Source organism: Cuculus canorus, chromosome 2, assembly GCF_017976375.1.
Source record: "Cuculus canorus isolate bCucCan1 chromosome 2, bCucCan1.pri, whole genome shotgun sequence".
Taxonomy (NCBI): domain Eukaryota; kingdom Metazoa; phylum Chordata; class Aves; order Cuculiformes; family Cuculidae; genus Cuculus; species Cuculus canorus.
This window is the reverse complement of record NC_071402.1, coordinates 70,866,052-70,887,470: the sequence shown is the minus strand read 5'-3', so window position 1 is coordinate 70,887,470 and position 21,419 is coordinate 70,866,052. Positions and strand designations below refer to the sequence as shown.

Here is a 21,419-nt window from a genome sequence, read left to right as displayed (position 1 = left end):
TTTATTTGGGTTTTCTACATGTAAAACAATGAGACAAGGGACAGTGCTGACATGATTTGTCATGGGATTTCAGATACCTTTTCTCATCCTCTTAATAGAAAAGGAAGAGCAATGAGGGCTGGGATGTTTGTGCCTTCCCTCCAGTTCTCATGTCTTAGGCTTCAGAAAGCAGAGAGAGATACATAGGAGCTTCTAAGACAGGACTGGGCTGTGGCCATCCTTACCTCATGTGGAGAAAACACATAAAAAAGACCTTGTCTGGAAATGACCAGTTCTATAGTGACCAGTGATTCCGGTCAGATATGCCACCAGGCACCTGTAAAAGCTCAGCCTAGAAAACACTTAAGAACCAGTTTTCTGTCTAGAGAGGTAATGACAATGAGAGTTTGTCATGCAGCCCAAGCAGGGAGGGAGTAAAAGGGAGATGTTGAACTTTGTTGATTAATTACTCTTTTCCCATTTTTATAGGGAGTTAAAGGAATGTAATGTAAGTAGGGCATTTGGTTCCCAAGTTTTCTTAGGGCTGAACAGTGGAGTGTGTTGTCCTAATTTTTCTAAATTCTAGAGAAAACAAGAATTGCTTTGCAGTATGAAATAGCCTTGTTGGGTTTTTTTGACAGCTCTGAATCACAGGGGTGACCTCACAAAGTGTCAAATTGTACTGTTCATGTTTACATCACTTTTTTTTTTTCTTTTTCTGGGAAGGATTAATTTAATTTTGTTCGACATTTAAGAGCTGTCTTCTTTTCAGCCAGCACCAAGAGTGAGTTACTTAGAATCCTGTTGTAATCTTAAAGAATATAGATGGATGTAGGAAACGGAGGGGAGGTGTGATAGATGAAGGATGTCATTACACTGTGGCATAGTACAAGATAGTCCAAGTGTAAGTAAGGGAGAACAGTTTACAGTTTTTTTCCTCTTCTCTGTTACCAACCTATTCCCACTCTAATTAAGTGCTTCTGTACCTTCTGTTAAAAGGTAAGAAAATGTACCCTGTTATCAAACAATCAACATCTTAAAATTGGTTATGTTACCAGTAAAACAAAGATTTATTAGATTGTGCTATGTAGGAGGTCTCATAGAGAGAGTTGTTTGCTCTCCAGTAAGTAAGGAGATTCAGAAAGCAAATGAAAACATTTTCTCCAGCAGTTCTCACATTCCTAACGAGCAGTTTGCCATTTATGAGGTGGCCCATTGGTTTTGCCCGGATGTGTCAAGGACAAAGAAAAAAAACTTTTGGTCTTGGCTCCTCCTTCATTAGCCATACTTTTGAATTTGGCTTCCAAGAAGTCTTGTTTCTCCAATGGTATTTCAAAGCTTTACCTCCAGAGAGAAAAGCAGAAAAGGGCACCGAGGGGGCAACAGTCTTTACAGCAATAATCTTTGATGAGCTTGAGCAGATGGAGACAGACTTGGAAAGCCCAAATTAGAGATTGTTTCTGCAGGAATTTTGATGAGCAAAAGGATCCTGGAGGATCCCAGGTGGTGCAACTGAGAGAGTAAAGGTTATGTGGGATTTGTAGGATGGATCCTATGAAGAATCCTGACCGTGTTTGAAGCAAAATCTGTGAGTAGGGGGAAATCCTCTTTGGGGGCTCAGCTGGGTAAAATCTGTGGTGTGGGGGAGGAGTGGTCTAGGCACATTATCTAGTGGAACTGCCACAGAGACAAATCTAAGACGCTACCACAGGTGACAAATTTTGGGAAGAAACCAATCTCATGAATTTGTCTGAAGAAAAATATATAAGTAATGGAAGCAGTCAAGCCTCCTGCAGGAAAGTAGAAGGAAACGGTATTGGAGGTTGTATCCATTGTCTTTCTTTTATCTGGGGATAAACCTCTGGACTCCTTTTAAAATTTGATTCAAAGATTACTCTGAATAGAGGTAAGAGTCGTTGCTGTCCGTATGCCTTGTGCTGTGAGACTTGTCCTACATTTTAATGTGCTGTTATTTTAAATGGCGGGGCAGGGGGGGCAAGTCGTGGGGCCCTGGGTGTGGATTTCACCAAGGGGACACCTTTTCAGAGCAAGAGGCTAGATGGCATGATAAGAAAGCAACTTGGTTGATGAAGGAAGCTGTAAAAGATGTTTACATCTCTGAAGTGTTGAAAAGGATGGAAGCACAAGGGCAGAAATTAAGATAAAATGGAAGTTTAAGAGAAAGGGCAGCTGACAGGTATAAAAGAAATTCTTTGACTACAGCAGGCTGAGAGGAAGGCAAGCCAGCAGTCAAAATAAAATCTGTTTAAGAAATAGAGTTTATAAAAATATCTTAATAAAATGTCTAAAGACTATGGGGAACAGAAGGAATCCTGTACAGGAAATACAGTAAGTGTGAAGAGCTATCTTTGTCCATGTTTAATCACTTAATCTGATGTCCACTGGAAAAAAAGAAGCACCATAAATTTTATACACTTTATCCACATTAGTTAGCAGTATTACATTCAGGGAAATATAACTGAAGAGACACTTACATCATTTATTTTTACAATTTGACCACTGTAGTTTGTTATTTATGATGCTGTCTCAAATATGGTATTTTGCAGACTATTGTTGAGAAAAGTAGTGGTCTTCATTACAGTGACATGTCAGATGATTATGATATGGGAAGCAGGCCATTAGGCTTTTGATGCCATCATATATTACAGGGAAGGTAACGCTGGTTGATTAGCAGCATTTTCAAAAATCTTTTATAAAGGTGCTGATAATCCTATAAATTACTATTAAAATTATACTTGTGCTTATACTCGCTGAGTTGCCCTGAGAACTGGGTATGCAGCCTGCTCTGGGATTCATATAGTCTGTACTGTGCAGATGGCCCAGGTACCTAGCCAGAAGGTCTGAGGAATAGCCAGATGTGAAAGGTGTCCTCCCCTAGCCAGAAGAGAGGGAGGAGGAGGAGGAAGCAGTTATGTGTCGACCTTGACATCAGGCACAGAAGGTCTCTTTTATAGGGAAGTTTTCCTGGGGTTGTTCCAAGTGAAAAGTACAATGATAACCTATTCTGTGCCATTGCCATGATACTTAAGCCCCATTCTGGCTTACTAAAGGTTCTGAGCATTTATGCACTGTGTAAAATAAGCTGAGATAGTATGTACCAAATGAAGCATGACAGATTTCAGGAGAAATGTGAACCTTGAAACCCTGACAGTTTATAGTCCTTCCTAAGGTACACTGATTATTTTCCACTCACATTCCTTTTTTGAGAATTAATCCTGGTCCATTATGATTGGGCCATATATCAGCACTGTCACTTATTTCAAAATTTTCAGAGCAACTGCTTGCCCAGTGTCAGATTAATTATGCATGAGGCCCCCAATTTTTTTCTGCTGTATTGAAGAGTGTTCTTGGTGCTCTGGCTCCCTTCCCTTGACTCTTCCCATCTGTGTGTGTGTGATTGCAGGTCCATGGTCACAGACCATTCAGGATGCTGGTGTGAATGAGCAGTGCAGCAACATCCTCAACAGCAAGCGGTTTATGCTGGACATGTTGTATGCGCATAACAAAAAGCCCAAGGATGAAGAGGAAAAGGAGCTGGAGGCGAAGGAGGAAAAGAAGGAGACGGAGGAAAATGAGGAGTCACTCACTAGCCTAGCCAGTAGGATCTCTATCCTTCAGGCCACAAAGCAGGCCAAAGATGAAAGTGTCAAAAAGATGGAGATTGGAAATCTGGACAACCAAGGCAGTGTGAAAGCCTTTGCAGAAAAATTCAACAGTGGTGAGCTGGCCAAGGGGACAACCATGCCTGAAGATGAAATCAGTGAACAGGTCCCTGAGAAAACACCAGCACAGCCAAAGAAGGAATCTGACTACATCTGGGATCAGCTTATGGCTAATCCTAGAGAACTTAAAATCAAAGACATGGATTTTACAGACTTGGGGGAGGAGGATGATGTAGATGTGTTGGACATGGATATGGGTCCTGGGGACTCCCTTGTTCCCCCTCCTCCACCTCCACCTTCTTTTCTGGGTATGCCTCCTCCACCACCTCCCCCCTTGTTCGGATGTCCGCCTCCACCTCCACCCTCTGCTAATTTATTGGCTCCTCCTCCGCTGTTCAGCAATCCTCAGGGTTTAGGGTCAACCCAGGTTTCTAGGGGTCAGCCAGCATTTATAAAGAAGAAGAAAACCATCCGTCTGTTTTGGAACGAGGTACGGCCGTTTGAGTGGCAGTGTAAAAACAACAAACGCTGCAGAGAATTCCTGTGGTCGAAACTGGAACCCATTAAGGTGGACACTTCCAAACTGGAGCATCTCTTTGAGTCTAAATCCAAGGAATTGCCTGTCACAAAGGTACAGCTCATATTCAGCTTGCTATTATTTTGCTATAGTATTGGTATTCATTCTGACTTAGATCTAGGTGATTTATGTTGTTTATATGAAAACAGTGGAAATTACTGGATGTATTTTTAGCTTGGCCTATGACAGAAGATATTCCATGGCCTGAGGCTAGTAGATGAACCTAGGGTGGTGTACCTGCCAAGCTGCCCTCCTGTCTCAGATCTACTGGTTTGGGGATACCAGGTGGGGAATACTTACAAATTTTACATTACCTTGCTCGTAGCTGATTGCCAAACTAGGTATTGAACTCTGAACTGTTTTGTTTTACATTCGTATAAAGGTCACGGTGGGATGATTCATAACTGTGTATTTGACAGTTCTCCGCTTGGTAATATTTTCCCAGTCATTATGTGGAAAGGTTAGAATATCAAACTGGATCTGCTGCAAAGGGCCTACATGTGTGCTTTGTTCTGAAGGATCGATTTATCAGCTGGGCCAAGTTTACAGCTAAATGCTGCAGGGGTGTTGTTTATTTTTTTTTTCTTTTATACTGGTGAACAGACCTATTTTAAATCTTTAATTTGTACAATGTGGCTATCCAAATTTTAGGATAGAAACTGGCATGAGAAATGCCTCTGTAGTTTGGATTCCCTCTTGCTTAGTATTGTTATAAATTCACGACGACTGGTGACACGGCTGTTTAACATTATAGTCAACAACAAAAGGAATTCTTTTATAGTAATATTTAATAGAAATTTGAAGTAGCATTAAAAAAGTTATTAGCTTGAACATTTGTTTTTCATGGCTACCTAAACTTTTTCTTCTAAGCAGAATAATTGGTATCAGGGAAACAATGCTTTTTTCCAGTTAAAATGCTAGTAAAAGATGTTTGTCTCTCTTACTTAAAATAAATAAATTACTTGTATGTTTTCTCTGTATGCCCATATGTTTTATAGTGACATAAAAAACAGTCAGCACCTATATTCAATTTTACTTCTTTTAGGCTGGCAAAAGTTGTTATATATATCGTATATTGTTTTGTTCTTACCCTGGGGAGACTAGATGTCTCATGGTAAAAATTTTCCGTGTCACTTGCATGGGTTATTAACTCAAAATTTTCTAATACTCATTCTTGAGCTTCTTGACCAAGTGGAAACATTGCAATTTGAACAATCAAGCCCCTCATTAAGTACCTAGCAAATAAAAGGTACATAAATAGATGGCTTGCTTAGGTCCTGCCATCTCTGTTCTTTGATTTTTTTTGTGACACAGATACTTTTAGATCTGAAACGGAAGGCTTAGTAGATCTAAAAACACATTCATCTGATCATTCATTTGGCCAATGATGAGATTAATTTCAGTCTCTAATTCCTTTTCTGCTGAGGAAGGAATGCTGGTGATGTCATGACGTGTTACTCCTCATCTCTCTCCCTGTAAATACAAATCTGCCACAGATGGCTCTTAGATGGAAGGAATGAGAGCATTTTCTTAGCTCCATAAAAACTTTAATTCCTTGAATTGAATGTGGGATGATGACATATTTGCCATTTCTAAACTTTAGGTTTGTGTTAAATGCCAATATTGTAATGGATCACTCTGGCTGATTCTTAGGCTTTTATTCTCACCTGAAAATTTGATAAAATGTTGACTTGTTGGAATTTTGACATGTTTACTTTTCCAGTCATTCACCATGCACGTTCCCAAACTACATTTGGCCATTTTTCCTCCATCACGCTTGTTTCCCAAGCCTGCCTGATGCTCTGGCACGGCTTTTGGTTTCTGGCTGGAAGATGAGTGAGCAGGTTTCTTTGAAATTAGTGCAAGTCTGAAGAATGATTTAGGTGACTGCTTTCCTCTTGGAGACTAATAACTGCTCTTGGCATGAGACCTTATACTTTTGGCTCTCTTTCTACCCTGTCCCATGACACAGACATAGAAGTCTCATTGTCTCTGTGGGGAAGACAATAGTGACCGAGGAGTACCATAGTGAAAGTCTACCCTTTTGAGACTTCTGAGACTCCTGCCTGCCTTTCGTGAATCCAGCAAATGTTCCAGGGTAGGAGATCATCCTTAGATCAAGTGAGATTGGAAATAATTAAGCAGACCACTGAATCCATAAAAGACTTGAGGTTTGGTACAAAGATTGCACTCAAATTAGGATAGCTCTCGCTTTTTCCAGACTGCTTGGTTTGTTTCCAGGGAGTACATTCCCCGTTGTGTCTCGTTTCTCCTGTCCAATGGCTGCAATCCAAAACAGGTTTATTCTATAATATCGTAAAGTCTGACTCATAGCTCAGTTGGTTCAGCTTAAAAAAAGAGCACAGAGCAACAAATCAACAGTCTCCAGATTTCATAGCAATAGATGGAAGCAGGTGCATGGAAAAGGAGCAGTCCAGACGGATGAGAAGAAAAGCAAAGTCAGGGTGTGCAGGGGGATCTTGGCTCTATCTTGTGCATATGCTTTTTCATACAGCTGTAACCAATTTTACTCCAGTTTCTAATCCTTCACTATGATTTCCACAACACATAGCTATAAACAGCTACTTCCTGGGTCATGAGAAGTTTTTCATTAAACACAATACACTGCAATAATATAAAGTGGATTTTAAACTGAGGGGTGTAATATGGGATTGGAGGGGGGAGCTTCTGGGAGAGGAGATTTTTGATTTTAGGAAACTTATGCCATACGGGACAACTTGCACATTGGTTATAATTAGTGGAGCACCTTTAGTTGCAGAATGTTTTCTAGAATAGAGGATCATGGCATTATATTTATGAACAGAGAGTGATCGAGTATCCTGTCCAAGCCAGTTTAGAATTTCTTTTCTTCTCCCTCCACCAAACAAAGCATGTATTTTGGCAAATGTTTAACATGTTTATTTTTCTATGAAGGTAAATAAAAAGCACACAAACATTACTGAATCAAATGTGTAGTTCAGCCCTTATGCCATCCACTTTGTTCTATGTGTCATTTGAAAGTATTATTTTGCTGATTCATCTATACTCTGTGGGATGCAGTGATCCATCAAGGCATAAAAGCTAGTAGGAGGGAGAAATGATGGAATGTGTTTTCATGTGCACATGTATATAGCATATACTGCTTTGAATACATTTGTTGCAATTTGAATAAATGCCAAGACAAGTCATAAATGTGGACCAGAATTTCTGAAATAGATTATATGTATGTGTACTAGGCAAAATCAATGGCAGCTGAGTGATTCCATTTTAAATCCCTGGTCCTAGATCCTTGCTAATTGAGATAGAAATAAAAAAAAAAAACTATCTCAGTATTAAGGGATTGCCCATTTTTTCTTATACTACTGGTGCACATTGTTCAGCCAGTTTAACAGCAGAAGCTGTTTCTGACTTAATGCTCATATACAAGCAGTTATTGATGTGACCACTGGAAAAGTAATTTAATTTTTTCTGCTTCCTGTATTAATTAAAGCAAAGAGGAATGTTTTAGACTATATGCTTATCAGACCGCAAATCATTTTCTGTGGCATGGTAATGTTTTTGAAATAACTTATCTGAACAACTCAGCCTTCAGTAGAGGTGACAGACTCTTGACAGTTAGGTCTTATAAAGGTCTTAATTCACTGTATTTGTTGATACATTGCAGGAACATTTGCTTCCCACAAATTATACCACCTGTTGTATTTTATAATTAATTTATTGTTTATAAAATAAATGACATAATGACACATTGAAATTTCAAATCAAGTGCACTAGTGCACTGTTCCCTCAAGTACTTGAAGTCATTCTCTGCTAATGAACTTATAAAGGACAGTCTGAGGTCACCTAATATTGTAATAGAAATTAGTGGTTGTAGCTTATTTTAACAGTCAGGCACTTACACATATGCAATTTCATTGCAGACAAAAAGCAATTCTCCTAGCAGTAGGGTAATAAAGTTCATAGTAATAAAATCTTGCTTTTCATCCTTTAATTTATTTGGAAAGAATTTATTTGTAACTCAGCCATCGTCCTCAGAATAGATGTAAAATTTCTTTTTCCCTTGCTTTTGAAGAGAGTTACTTACCCCAAAATTTTATACTCCATATGCAGTTATACCTCTGGAAAATACCTACGTGCATACATCCCCTATACAGCTCATCTGTCTTTCATATCTCATCACTCAGTGCAAGCACACTGTTGCAATTGCAGAAATCCCAGCGGTTAGCATCATATGTCCCTCAAATGAATATGTCTCTCTTGTCAAGCTTAGGAGCCTAAAAACAGAGCTGCAAATCTGAGGCTTATTTACCCATGCCGCATGTGGGAAGCCTAATTTTAACTCCTTTCCCCTGGCCTTTTTCCTTTTGCATAATTCTGTAGATCTGTGTAATTCTGTGCTGTGAAGAACAAGGTAAAAAGCAGTGGTTTAAAAAAGACTTAGTGCAATACAACCTCAGAGGAAGCAGTCTCTGGTGGACCCTGCTTGTTTTTATGTGGTCTTAGCCACTAATTGTGGCCATGAAAATGTGATTAATGGCCCTGGAAGTAAAAATGACTGCTTTAAATGAGAAGCTGTATTTCAGATCCTTCAGGTAGCTCCCAAAGAAAAAGAGGACTTTCTTACTCAAGGAAGGGAAAGTTAAAGAAGGCTTCAGGGATGCTTTTAACGTGTTAAGAAGAGAACAATTCTGACAGAACGAACGTATGAGAGCTGAAACAAATGATATCTTTGTTCCCCTAAAAGTTACCTTGTTTCCTGCAAAAGCCTTGTTTCTCTGAAGTTTATAAAAGCTAGCCCTGTTATTACTTTCACAGATCATACACATATGGTAGTCCCCAACTCCTCTAAATTGCACTTACCTTCAGTTTCATCTGCACGTAGAAGTTGCATCATACCACTTTAATCATATTGGTATGATGAAAGGTCTGTGGTGCCACATACATGCTGGGCGGACTGCTGGGACCGGTGGGCATACCTCTTCCTGTGCAGGCAAGGAACTGAGCTATGCCAGAAAAAGGCATCTTTGTAAAGATAAAACTGCATTCCCATCCCTGTAAATTATTTGAGTCACCTTGCCTACTTGGTTTGCATTTTGTCAGTATAAAAATTGGCAGAGAGAGCTAAAAATGTATTGGATCTTCTCCAGAATGGAATTTAAAGTTTATATTGTTCATTAACATTATTATTATTAATAATGTTTCATTATTATTTATACTGTAGTGTATACTGGAGGTAAGATCCAAAGTTTATGTCTAGTCTAAAATAAAACTTTGAAAAAAGCAGAAAGGTTGAAATTGTTATGCACCTGTGAAGGACTTGATGGACCTGTCATGAGCAGCAAGGTAGAATACCTTTCCTCTGTCAGCCAGAGGTCAGAAAACTGTACCAGTGTCTCCAGAAGGGCCTCCACAGGTGGCCTACTCCTTTGCCAGTGCTCAAAGTAGATTTCTAACACAGGAGATTGTTGGCAGGTGGGTGGGAACCAGACTGTCTGATTCCCAGCCAGCCACACAGACGAGAGCAGGTCAGTGACCATTCACCACTCTGAGCTGACGCATCCAAGGGGAATCGAGCCCCAGAGCCCGTTGGCTGTCCAGCTGCCACTCTGGTCCCGCCACACAGCAGAACTCTCACCCGGCATAGACTGCTTCAGGCTTTTTTCAGATTTACTCCTGTCCAAAACTGCAGCTCTCCCAGCCCTTTTGGGGACTCCCTTGTCTCAGGCTAGCACAGATTTGTGCGGCATCTGAGACTGTGTTCAGTTGTCCGGTTAAATCTTGGCACCTTAGGCTGATACCTATCACCTGATGTGATAAAAGAATCAGCTTTTTTGGATGACTATAAATGCATTAGATTTACATTCCGTTTCAGCACCCTTAAGTAGGGGAAGTCATTAGTGAAAGGAGGGGCTTTTTCTTTATAGAACAGGCTGGAGGAATAATATTCTTGTTCTCTTCTTTACCAAGAAAACTGCTGCAGATGGGAAGCGACAGGAGATCATTGTATTAGACTCAAAACGAAGCAACGCTATTAATATTGGCTTGACTGTGTTGCCCCCTCCCCGGACTATCAAGACTGCTATTTTGAACTTTGACGAATATGCCTTAAACAAGGAAGGAATAGAGGTAAGGAAAGAGTAGTTGATGTCTTCAAGTCTGCATGTTCAATGTTTGCTTTTTTTTGATGTTGCACATGGTACAGGCCAGACTTTTCATGGAACAGCAAAAGGGGATATATTACATCATGAACGAGAGTTGAAACTTGTCAAATCAATGTAACGTGCTCAGAAGCATATAGTATTCACATGAGGTTGAGCATGCTCAGTAAACATGGATTTCCCTGCTTTGTTTGTGATTAAGTTTGAGTAACAGCGGTGTTAATTTCTGTCAACATTTTCAGAGTGTTATCTGTTCCACTGGAGCTTGACCAAAATATTGCGAGCAACAAGAAGAGGCAATGAGTTACTAAGACTGATGCAAGTGGTATAGGGTTTAATAAAGTTCATGCCCAGCTAGCTGTTGGAGTCATTCTAGATTGTATATCTAATGGAAAACAAATACAGTGACTAGTTCTGCTCAAAATAGCATTTCTGTGTTACTGTTGTTTGAAGAAAAGCAGTTGGTATAAAGATTACAGATGATGTAATTTTTACCATGACATGTTTGACTTTGCAGATATTCTTACTGAGATCCAAGATGAGCTCTGTTTATTTTTTTTTTTACCAAAACATTTTTCTTCTATAAAGTGTAAAAGAACCTTGCTGCTTCCCTGTATTTTGTTGTGGTGGTGGTGGTTGTATTCATTTCAGTTTGCTTGGTTTTTTTTTAATCAGCCTGTATTATCTTGTAAATGTAATCTGCACCACTACAAATCTCAACCAGTAGCTGAGCTGCAGAGGTCATGTATTGATTCATGGTCACTTTTCAGAGGTTTGGCACTGTGTTTCATGATTTCCCCCTTTCTACCTTCACTGTGCTGACTACAGAAGAAAACGAGAAAAGCTGGCTGGAATAGAAATGGAGTTGCCAATAGTTACATGCAAAAGAAATACTTAAGGCAAAAGATCATTCTAGCTAAAAGGCAAGGCCTGATTTGTCCCTACTAGAATATCATTTCTTCCTAAATCTACGCTTATTTTCTAAATGCATACCTTACTCATATTATGAAGGTCACAAATCAGGCTGAAATAGTAATTCTTCAAGGCCTAGCCTGTATATCAGCCACTGCAGTTTTCAGTACTAAGCTTTAAAGTGTTAGAGAGAGGCATCTCTCCAGCCAAGTCCAACTCACAAATCACTGGTTACATCTCAGTGCTGTAGGCAGTTTTTCCATACAAAGTCCAACATAAAACAGCTGATAAAGAAGGACACGTTTATTTTTATTCCATGTAGCATCTCCTTTAAATTGTGTCCTTCTTGGGCACCCTTAAGAGAAGTTCAGCTCCTCTTCAGAGCTCCCCCTTTCCAGTGCCAACACTGGTAGCTGTGTTGTCCGTCTGCGAGCCACCTCTGGTGTCCACAGTTGTAAGTACCTTCTACCACCACACTCCTTTAGATGCCCTTTCCATTAGTTGCCAGAAACCCATAATTTCAAATAAAATAAATATACAGATAGGTCTCAAATTGAAGAATTCAGAAACCAGGAAATGATACACTGTAGATATACTTGCCCAGTGCTAAAGCAAATAAGATTTCTCAGTTCTGTGTCCACGGCTTGAAGCTAAGGATGTGAGTAATCTGAATGTGATCATTCAGATGTTTAAAAACAAAAGAAAGGGTAAGTGGAGCATAGCCCAGGTACTTTGCACTTTGAGGGTTGAAGCCTTCATTGGTTGGGAAGAATTATGTTCATGAAGAAGAGAGCTTTTTTCCTTAATTTTCCATATTTATTTACATTTATCAGGTAAAAAACTGCACTGAATTCCATTTCCCTTCCTCAGTCCCTAAGGTACAGATTTTTCTTGTAGCATATTGTTTTAGAGCCAGTTAGATGTTTATAGTGAGATGGAGGGCTGGATTAAACTCTGCAGAATTGCTTAAGACGTGCACAGAGAGATACAGAAATGCATCATTGTGAGTCCCACTGTTTTCAGTAGAGCCCTGCCTCAATTTTCCAAACTGCCTCTTTGATGTACAGTGTACACAAGCTTTGTTCCCTGTTTCACTTCTTTGTATCCATCTGTACATTTACTTTCACCTTAAAGTTATCTTAGAGGAAGCAGAGGTTGTTGTTTCAGCTAGTAAGCAGAAGAGAGAGAAATGTACGAAGAGCAGGAGAAGAGTTGTAAGGGGGTGGTGGACATAATATTCACTGTTAAAATTTCAAAGAAACTATAATTTAGGATCATCTAAAGTTTTTAACAGATCCAACACAGAGCAGGACACGAACAGGGTAAAAAGTTGCCTGAGCCATCCTTTGCCTTGGCTATGAGCTTTGTGCTGTGTCATTTGCTGAGGAGCATTGTCACTGTCATGTTCGTGTCTGTCTGTCTGTCTTTAATTCTACCCCTTGGTGAATAATTTCAGATTAAATGGTATCTTAAAACTGACCTTAACAATTCCTATAAGGACAGTGGACTGCAATAGTGCTGACAGTAGTGCTAGCAACAACACAGTGATGAAGTGGGATGCAGGCTACAAGTTTGTGATAGCCCAGCTCATCATCAAGTTCATAGGGATTCAGTAAAACCTGAAAGCTACTGTCCTGTGTTCTGCTGAATGCTCCTTTATTTGTGCCACTTAATGCTTGTTAGTAATCCATACTTTGCTTTTTAACTTCAAATATGCAACTAAGATGGAGAAAAAACTCTCCAGGTATTTTAAAGCCCTCTATACCCAATTATGTTGCATATTTTAGGCTATATGTTTGAACTGGTTAGGTAGTACTGAGCTGTGAAAAGGGGCAGAAAATGGGGCATGGTGCTAGAAAGGCAGATGTAGTCCATTTAGTATGCAGAGCAGGCACTGTTAGAAACATACTTTCAAAGGAAGGCACAATGCGTGTCTGCAAGCATGCATCAATCCAACTAAAAAAAAATTTGCCACCTTATGTATGCCAAAGTGGTTGTATTTTCTTTTCTTTGAAAACTTGGCATTCATTGTGTTCAAACAACTTTGAGCTCGTTGCAGGATAAAGAACTGCCTGCTTAGCATGGATGAGGGCTATCTGTGAGCTAAGCAAAAGAGGACAGATTAAAATCTTGGCATGTAATTTTAATGAAGGACAACTGCAAGAATGGAGTCCACCAAAACAGTCCTTAGTGCTTGTCTTTAGTAAAGGAAATGAGAGAGTCTCTCTGTAAAGTACATCTTAGTAAGGAAATGTGAATCAAAATCAAATTATACCAAAGAGTATGATTAATTTAGCAGAGTAAAATTAGGGTCATGCTGTGAGGAAATTAAGGTGAATTGCTACACATAGTGCATTGCAATGGTAAAACTATTTGAAAATAGCAAATCAGTTTTAGGAAAACTATTTGAAATGAAAAAAAACTTTCCAGGTGTGCTAGGCTGTCCATACTCGCATTTGTTAAGTACTTCGAAGTTCATGTATCTGGAGTGGCTAGATAAATGTAAAAAAAAGGTGGTAAGAAATGAGTGCCTACTGTTAAAAAGGCAGATGATTAAATGTATAAACAAAAAAACAAAACTTCAAAACTTGATTTTCAGAAATGATCAATGTGTTTCATGTTTTGTTCTGATAGTTGCCAGAGTACATTGGCCTTTGCAGTTCCCAGTTTGTTTAGCTAATGCTTTGTAAAATTGTGATGGGATGTTTCAAGTTATGCTAGTTTGCCTGACCTAAAAGAACACCTCTTTTCACAAGTCTAGACAGAAGAGAGAACAGGCTCAATGGTGCCTTGTTGGGTGTACACCCACAGTTAGCGTAACACTGCCTTAACAGTTTCAGACTTTATTTAAATAAAAAAAAGCTGCACTTTTACTCCTGGCAGCAAACCAAAACATCTTCTGCAGTTTCTGTGACCACCAATGGCATGTTCATGTATCTCAGTAGAGAGCTGAGGAAGTGGAGCAGTCTGACCAAGATAGCGGGTGTCAGTCCAGGATTTACAGGGATGGCTATCAAGTATTTTACACGCAGTCACTTCTCAGAATTGGATAGTTTTTGCAAGAGTTGAAATAAAATTAATGTGGGCACCCTCACTTACTGTTGAGTTCTAACCTTCATATGCTTTTATATTTTGTTAGAGTTTCTGCAGGTAATACAAATCACGACATGGCATATCAATAGCTGCATGGAAAGCTGAAATGTGAGGGCCTTTTTGGAGCTGAACAATTTGTCAAGGCTTATCAAACATCCAATGAAATGCCCACTAATGTATGTTTGATTATGCAGCTTATGAGTTTGTGGACCTTCAGCCACAGAAAATGTTGGACCTAACAACCAGATATTTATATTACTAATTTTTGTCAGGCTCCTGTTCACCTGGTAAAATAACTGAAACCAAATATGAAAGCCAAAGCACCCCTGCAACCTCATCATCACTGAGAAGCCCTATTGTCTCTTGAAAGAGATAACATAGCACCTGATTTCTGCAGAGGCTCCATGCTAGTCACAGTTAGGTGCTTCCTTGTGTCCCGCACTGAGACCCATGACTCTTGGACATATGGGGGTTTGTCCTGTGAGCCTTCTAAGTTTCTTATTAGAAATTTTTGGAGATCATGTGTCAGAGATGGCTGAGTCCAGGAAACAAAGTCTGATCCCTTCACAGAAAGTTAACCAACTGGCTATGTCCAGCAGTCCAGGAGCAAAACAATTAGGATAAATTATCTCATTCAAACAGCATCTCAAAAAATTACTTCTCTTTCTCCATTAAAAGACTTATGCACTGTTTTTCCGCAGGATTTTAGTCTCTGGCCCAAACGGTTGTCTGAGAATGCATGGAGGTGAAATATGCGTATCACACATATTAGAGGATATGAGCATAGGGCTTGTTGATAACCAGTTCTTTAATCTACCTGGAGCGTGCCATGCTGGGGAAAGCATTATAAACTAATGATTGGATTCAAAGGTACTTATGATTTAATGACCATATTAAATGCCAGTAATCTTCTGCCCTGCAGAATTATTTGCCTGAGCAGATTAGAAGTGCTGGTGAGTAGGTTATTGTTATAGGGGCAGTTGCACTCTGGATAATGTGAGAACTGCCGGCAGCCCTAGTCCCATCGAGGCAGGGCTTTCAGCAGCAGGGATGATCCTCAGCAGCTGGCACCACAAGTACAGGCTCTTTTGCTTGGCATTCTGTGTTTCACAATGACGCTATGCAGCAGAGCAGCCTTGCAATACTTGGACACGAATGCTTTTTGTCAGCTCCATCTGGCTTGTGGTGTTTACATAAAGCTCAAGGAGTAGGAGAGTCCCTTTGGAAATAAAGCTTACTGTTTCATTGCTGTCTTTAAAATGCCTTAAAGCCGTGCAAAGTCTCTGGAGTGAAGACCCTGCACTACCACAAAATACTTGTGGGATCCCTGGGTGGCTGCCAAAAGTCCTAGTTATTCGTAAGAGGCAATTGAGAATATTGCTGGAGTGTTAGCCTTCACAAATGCATCTGAAGCATTTTTACATCCATCCCACGGCTATTGCTAAACTCTCCATGTATGGATGTTTATATGATCCTATTTGCAAGCTGCCTTGGCTCAGTTGAGGGACTGTTGGCTTTTTGTTGTTGAAGAGAGGAGTAGGCACTAGGAGGCCTGACTTCTTCAAAGTACACTCTGCAAAACACCTCTTCTTATGAGTTTCAGACTCAGTCTCTGTTCTTTATGAGCTTTTTTAGACAAGAAATGGTTAAGCATTGAGAAATGCCCTGAAGCATCTACTTATAAATCTAGTTTGATGTTAGGCATGGCCTAAATTACAGGTTTTAGCATGTGTGGATGGATGGATGGATGGATGGATGGATGGATGGATGGATGGATGGATAGCACATCTCAAAGTCAAGACACAAATGCTATCAATTGGAACAGGTGTACATCAGAATATTTTTCAAATAGTCTTTGAGAGGGGAATGAAAAGCACCAGAGTATATTGAGGGATTTTCCTCCTCTTCATTTTTCCTTAGGACATTAATTTATTAAAGTAGAAGCTTCCAGCATCCAAGCAAGGAGATTTTTTTTTTTTTTTTAGTTGAAAGGCAGAGCCAACAGGAACAGAAATAAACACTTCTTTATTTATGTTTATGGAAGTCAGCATAAGAAGATGGACAGTAATACAAATGTTGTGGCTGAAATTAAATATGGTCATGATTGACCAGGAAAAGTCCCTAGCTCTCCACACTTAGCTCCAGTGCTGTAGAAGCTTCCAGAGGAATTGTCACTACTGGAAGGGGACAGTTGCACTGCTTTGATGAATTTGCTATGTCCAGCACTGGAACAAGGCTGTAGTTTGCATTGGCAGGTCTGGTAGCCCTTTGACTGTATTTTTATTATTGTCTCTTCCCCTCTAAAACAGCCTGTATCATTATAGAAGGCTACAGCAAAAACATGTCATTCCTCAGATGTGTTGAAAACATAAGTTGTGTTGAAAACATAAGTTGCTTTGTTTTAATGAGGCATTGATCAGCAGAGTAAAGATATGAACTTATCTGATGGCTTTATGTTGTTTTGCTTTTCTTTTCCATTTTAAAATGTATTTATTTTGTTGAAAACAAATTAAGAAGGAATACCTTAGAGAGCAATACTTTGAGAAGGAAACCTGCCACATGTAAAAAGCATGTAAAACCCAAGAACTAAAGGGAAAAATAAAATGTTTTAAGCCATACAGACAGCACAAGATGGAAATACTGAGATCCTTTTTTCATCACTATTTTAGAGTTTTCAGATCAAAAGAGAAAAAGATCAGATGTTATGCATTGTATAATTCAGCTTTAAGTTCAATGTGTGTTCCTTTGGAAGTTGTGCTCGAACTGGGTGAAATTTTGGAGAGTTACCTGATAAGCTGCAATAGTCATGTTTTGTAAAAAAAAAAAAAAAATATTAAATTATGAGAACAGCTAGGGACAGGAGTCCTCAAGTTATTTCTGTATACCTGCAAGTGTGCTGGAAAATTCATAGGTATTGAGGCTAAAAAGGACCTTAATATCTAGTTTGACCTGCTGTAAACCACTGCCCACAAAATTGCACTCCTTCTACCCTCACTTCTAATTTGCAGAAATGTGGCCAGTTTTGATTTAAATATATGAAAGCTGAGGAAAGCAGTCCTGAGTCTCCCAGCATCTCCTTCGGTGTTTCACCCCATGATTAATCGTGTCTACTGAATATTAAAAAAGCATTGTAATAGAGGTGTGTTTTTCAACAAACTGCAGATGTCTGAGGCAGCAGGCCTCGTTTTGCTTTCTTGTGCAGTGGGTTAGTTCTTAATTACTACAGCGCTGTCCTGTTTTACCAGCCAGGGACTTGAGTACTTCTGCTGTTGCTGCACGAAGCAACAGCAACGTCCAGCCCTCAAGCGCCTCTCACTGACACCTGCCTTTTGTCTCCCTTCACAGAAAATCCTGACCATGATCCCAACTGAGGAGGAGAAGCAAAAGATCCAGGAGGCGCAGCTGGCAAACCCTGATGTCCCCCTGGGCAGCGCTGAGCAGTTCCTTCTCACCCTTTCCTCCATCAGTGAACTCTCTGCTAGGCTTCAGCTCTGGGCTTTCAAGATGGACTATGAAATACTGGAAAAGGTGCGCAGAAAGCAGGGAGGCAGGGGTGGAGACTCTTCCGAGGCTTTGCTTAGTCTTTTCCTGACCTTGCTATTATATGAGCATATATTTTGAGGAAATGCTAAACAGGCCATTTTTGTTTCGGTGGCCAACCAGGAAACAACTAAAATGATCCTTCATAATCTGTTCCTTCTATAAAAGAAAATTAGAGATTATGTCTTCCTTCCTTTAATTAGGCAGCAATGATATTGGAACAAAGAAGAGGGCTAAATACTTACTACATCTTTTCCAGATGTTGTTATTCAGGAAATTCTTACTTCAGATCAGTAAGAATTTTTCTTTGGATAAAGATTGAATGAGGACTACAGTAGTTTGCCTTAAATCGTAAAACAAGATTACTGATCCTACATCCATGTGAACTAAGGAAAACACCATCCATTAAAGTTATTTCTGTTTATAACTGTCTTTCAAAGTTATAAAGAAAAGATATAAAGGCATCCTTCAGGGGTGCTCTTTTCAGTTCAGTCACACACAGTTGTTGCCACCTTCTTCATGGATAACATTGTTTAGAGAACACTATATTTGGGTTGTCTGTTGTGAATGATGGATCTCAACAAAAAACTCAAAATGGCAGTGTATAATTTCAGTGCCTGGGTGAAACAATGAAACCGTGCATGCGATTTCAGCTCCTTGCTGACTTTCACAAGCTCTTTCAGGAATCTCAGCACAGAAACCTTCTTCTGGCTGCACTTCTGGTGTACACCCCATGCATTACTTTTCAAGCAGCTCTCTCCTGTATATATTATATTAATTTTGTATGTGTATCTGTGCACATTTGTGTATATTAAAAAATCACCATAACTTTGTGCAACATGGATTCTGAGACATTGTGCATACTTCTGAAATGTCTTATGGTAATTTAACAAGTTATACAATGGTGGATTACTTTGCAGATGACGCTGTCAAGATTACTCAAGCTCTACTTAACTTTCTTAGATTTTAAGAAATACATTCACGCTAATATTCAGGTTTTTTTAATTGTGACTTCTTAGTCTTAGACATTTACATTTCTGACTTGTAAAACATAAAATACTTGTATTTAGCCTGCATGCTTTTTTGCCAGATTTTTCCTCGGGTACAGCTATTTCTTCTGCTTTGAAATGACCACAAGTCTAAATTGTTCCTTTCATGTGAGCAGAGTTAGTTACAGCTGTCACAATCATCTGCAAATTAATTAACAGATTAACAGCTGTGTCTATACCTAGAATTTCTAACTTCCTCTGAATTCAAAAGTAACATTTGAAGCACTGCTAAAAGCTTAACAAATTCTGAAAGTTTTCCTGTTGCTGATTCTATAATGTTTATACCACAAAATTAATGAATGGACAGATAAAATACACGTAGAATTGATGCTAGTGGGAAATGTCTGAAATGCCTAAATTACTCAAAGAAATGATAGGTTGAGTGAAGACAGGACCAAGACTTTTATCCTTGTTGAAAGGTGATAACTATGATAAAATAAAAGCAGCATGTGATAAGCAGCCTAGAAGAAAAGAACAGATGTAACTGATAGTTGGGTGAAGAGGAAGATATGGTATCAGACCTAAGGTGTACAAGAGTCAGCAAGCAGTTGAGTCTCTACGATAACAAAAAAGTTAAAGTCAGAGTTTAAGTTCCAGGTAACGAATAACCCTAAGCCTTATTTAGACTGAGGTAAGATACCATGCACATATCCTATTGAAAAATAAAGCAGTTTGCACTAGCGATTATGATAATCAGAGTCCTATAACCTGCTAATGTTATTTTGCTCTGGAAACTATGTTTCTATAGAAGATCCATCTGCAAATAGGCAAACACTTCCTGAAACTTAAGTGCCAGGTCACTTATCTCCACAGCTTTTGTCCATGATTTTCCTGGCATTCGCTTGATATTTTTTTAGCTTATTTATTTTAAAATAAGGAAAATGAATAACAGTTCAGAATGCACTCATATTATTTATCAAGTCACACATTTTTTGTAAGAAGTGAATGAACCTTCCTATTATTTCCACGATGCTGTCCACAATATCAACAGTTAGAAATGTGAGTTGTTTACAAGAGCCTGGGATTCTCATTCATGAGGCTCATTTGCTCATCAACCCAGAACAGAGTTTTGCCTCAGCGCGTCTTAGCTCCATCTCTGACGCTGTAGAAGAAAAAGACATGAAGTTCATTGTGAAAAACTTTTAAGTGATATATTGTTTATGTTTGTAGAAAAGTTTTTCAGGCATAACGAAGGAAGTCATCTTTCTTGGGCTGAATTTAATTAACATAAACAAGTTTGGGTACCTTGGTAGGGAGCAGCCTCAGACTGTGAGGGGCTGAAGTGGGTGAATGAGTACTTATTCTTTGCCCTTTACAAGCATTTATGGCACAGTTACAGCTTTCATTGTAAGCTGTGAAGCATGCATGAATGCATTGTTTTAGATATTCAAATATATGCATGTGAAAATGAAAAAGGAAAAACCTTTCCAAATGGTGTTTTTGATAATGCGTACACGCTTTGAAATGTTAACATGTATCTAAGGTACTGTATGCCTACTGAAAGTCATCAGTGGAACAATAATTTTTCTCACTCTTCTTTTGGGTAGTACATTTTAAAGATATAGACGAAAAAAAGGCAGAGTTCAATTTTAAATTAATCCTCATTTTCAAGCTTTTGATTGCTCTGAAAAATCATACTGTGTGACTACTAGTTCTTTGTACTGAACTACTGATGATGCAGATGATGTCAAATATCATTATTTCAAAGGGATTTTAAAGGACTTAACAAAAGAAGTAAAATCTTTAGTTTTCCTAAGTTGGATAACTTTTTTCTTAAAGTCACTGTGGGCAAATATATCCTTTTTGCTGACAACTTTAAAGGATCATAAATTAATATAACTAGTAAAAGGCTTGCTTCTATTTTTATGTTTTACACTATGATCCTGATACTTTCTGTGTTTTAAAAGGATGTGATACATTTTGCAGGTTAGTCTTGATTAAGTATATGCAAACATGGCAAATTACATTTACATCTTCTCAAAGTTCCCATCCCAACCAAGTTTTTACCTCTCCCAGAAAAGCATGTACATTAGCTTGTATAGGTGCAGTAAGCTAAAGTTGTATACCAGTACCAGAATAACAGGCTGGTATCAAGGCAATATGCCAGAGCAGCTGTACCGAATATGTGTGCTGTGTCCTACCTGTCCCAGAACCATCGAATTCATTACTTATGTTTAGTTGAGTTCATTTGTGCCTGTGCATCAAACATTTACCTGGCATTATCAGATGTCGCAGAGCCAGAAAGTTGGGACAAATTCTCAAGTTTCATTCAAGCATAATTTCTAGGTGAAAAATAGAAACATGGTAAATAAGAAAATGTGGCAGCTACGGATACGAGGTAGCTTTGCATTATATGTCTGCACTCTTTAGGTAGATGGTGAGTTTTATAAAGAGCAAAGATGGGGGTTGTGTCGATTTTTTTTTTTTT

The 21,419-nt window shown here is 39.0% G+C and overlaps 1 protein-coding gene across 11 annotated transcripts in view; it reads left to right on the top strand.

Moving 5' to 3' along the window:
• Nucleotides 1-21,419, top strand: part of FHOD3 (formin homology 2 domain containing 3) — a 403,933-nt gene that overhangs the window by 336,824 nt on the left and 45,690 nt on the right. For all 11 annotated transcript variants that reach the window (XM_054057577.1, XM_054057576.1, XM_054057575.1 and 8 more), the window contains 3 exons: nucleotides 3,404-4,293; nucleotides 10,207-10,365; nucleotides 17,748-17,930. In XM_054057577.1, the coding sequence (XP_053913552.1) occupies nucleotides 3,404-4,293; nucleotides 10,207-10,365; nucleotides 17,748-17,930 (1,232 nt within the window). The remainder of the gene's footprint in view (nucleotides 1-3,403; nucleotides 4,294-10,206; nucleotides 10,366-17,747; nucleotides 17,931-21,419) is intronic.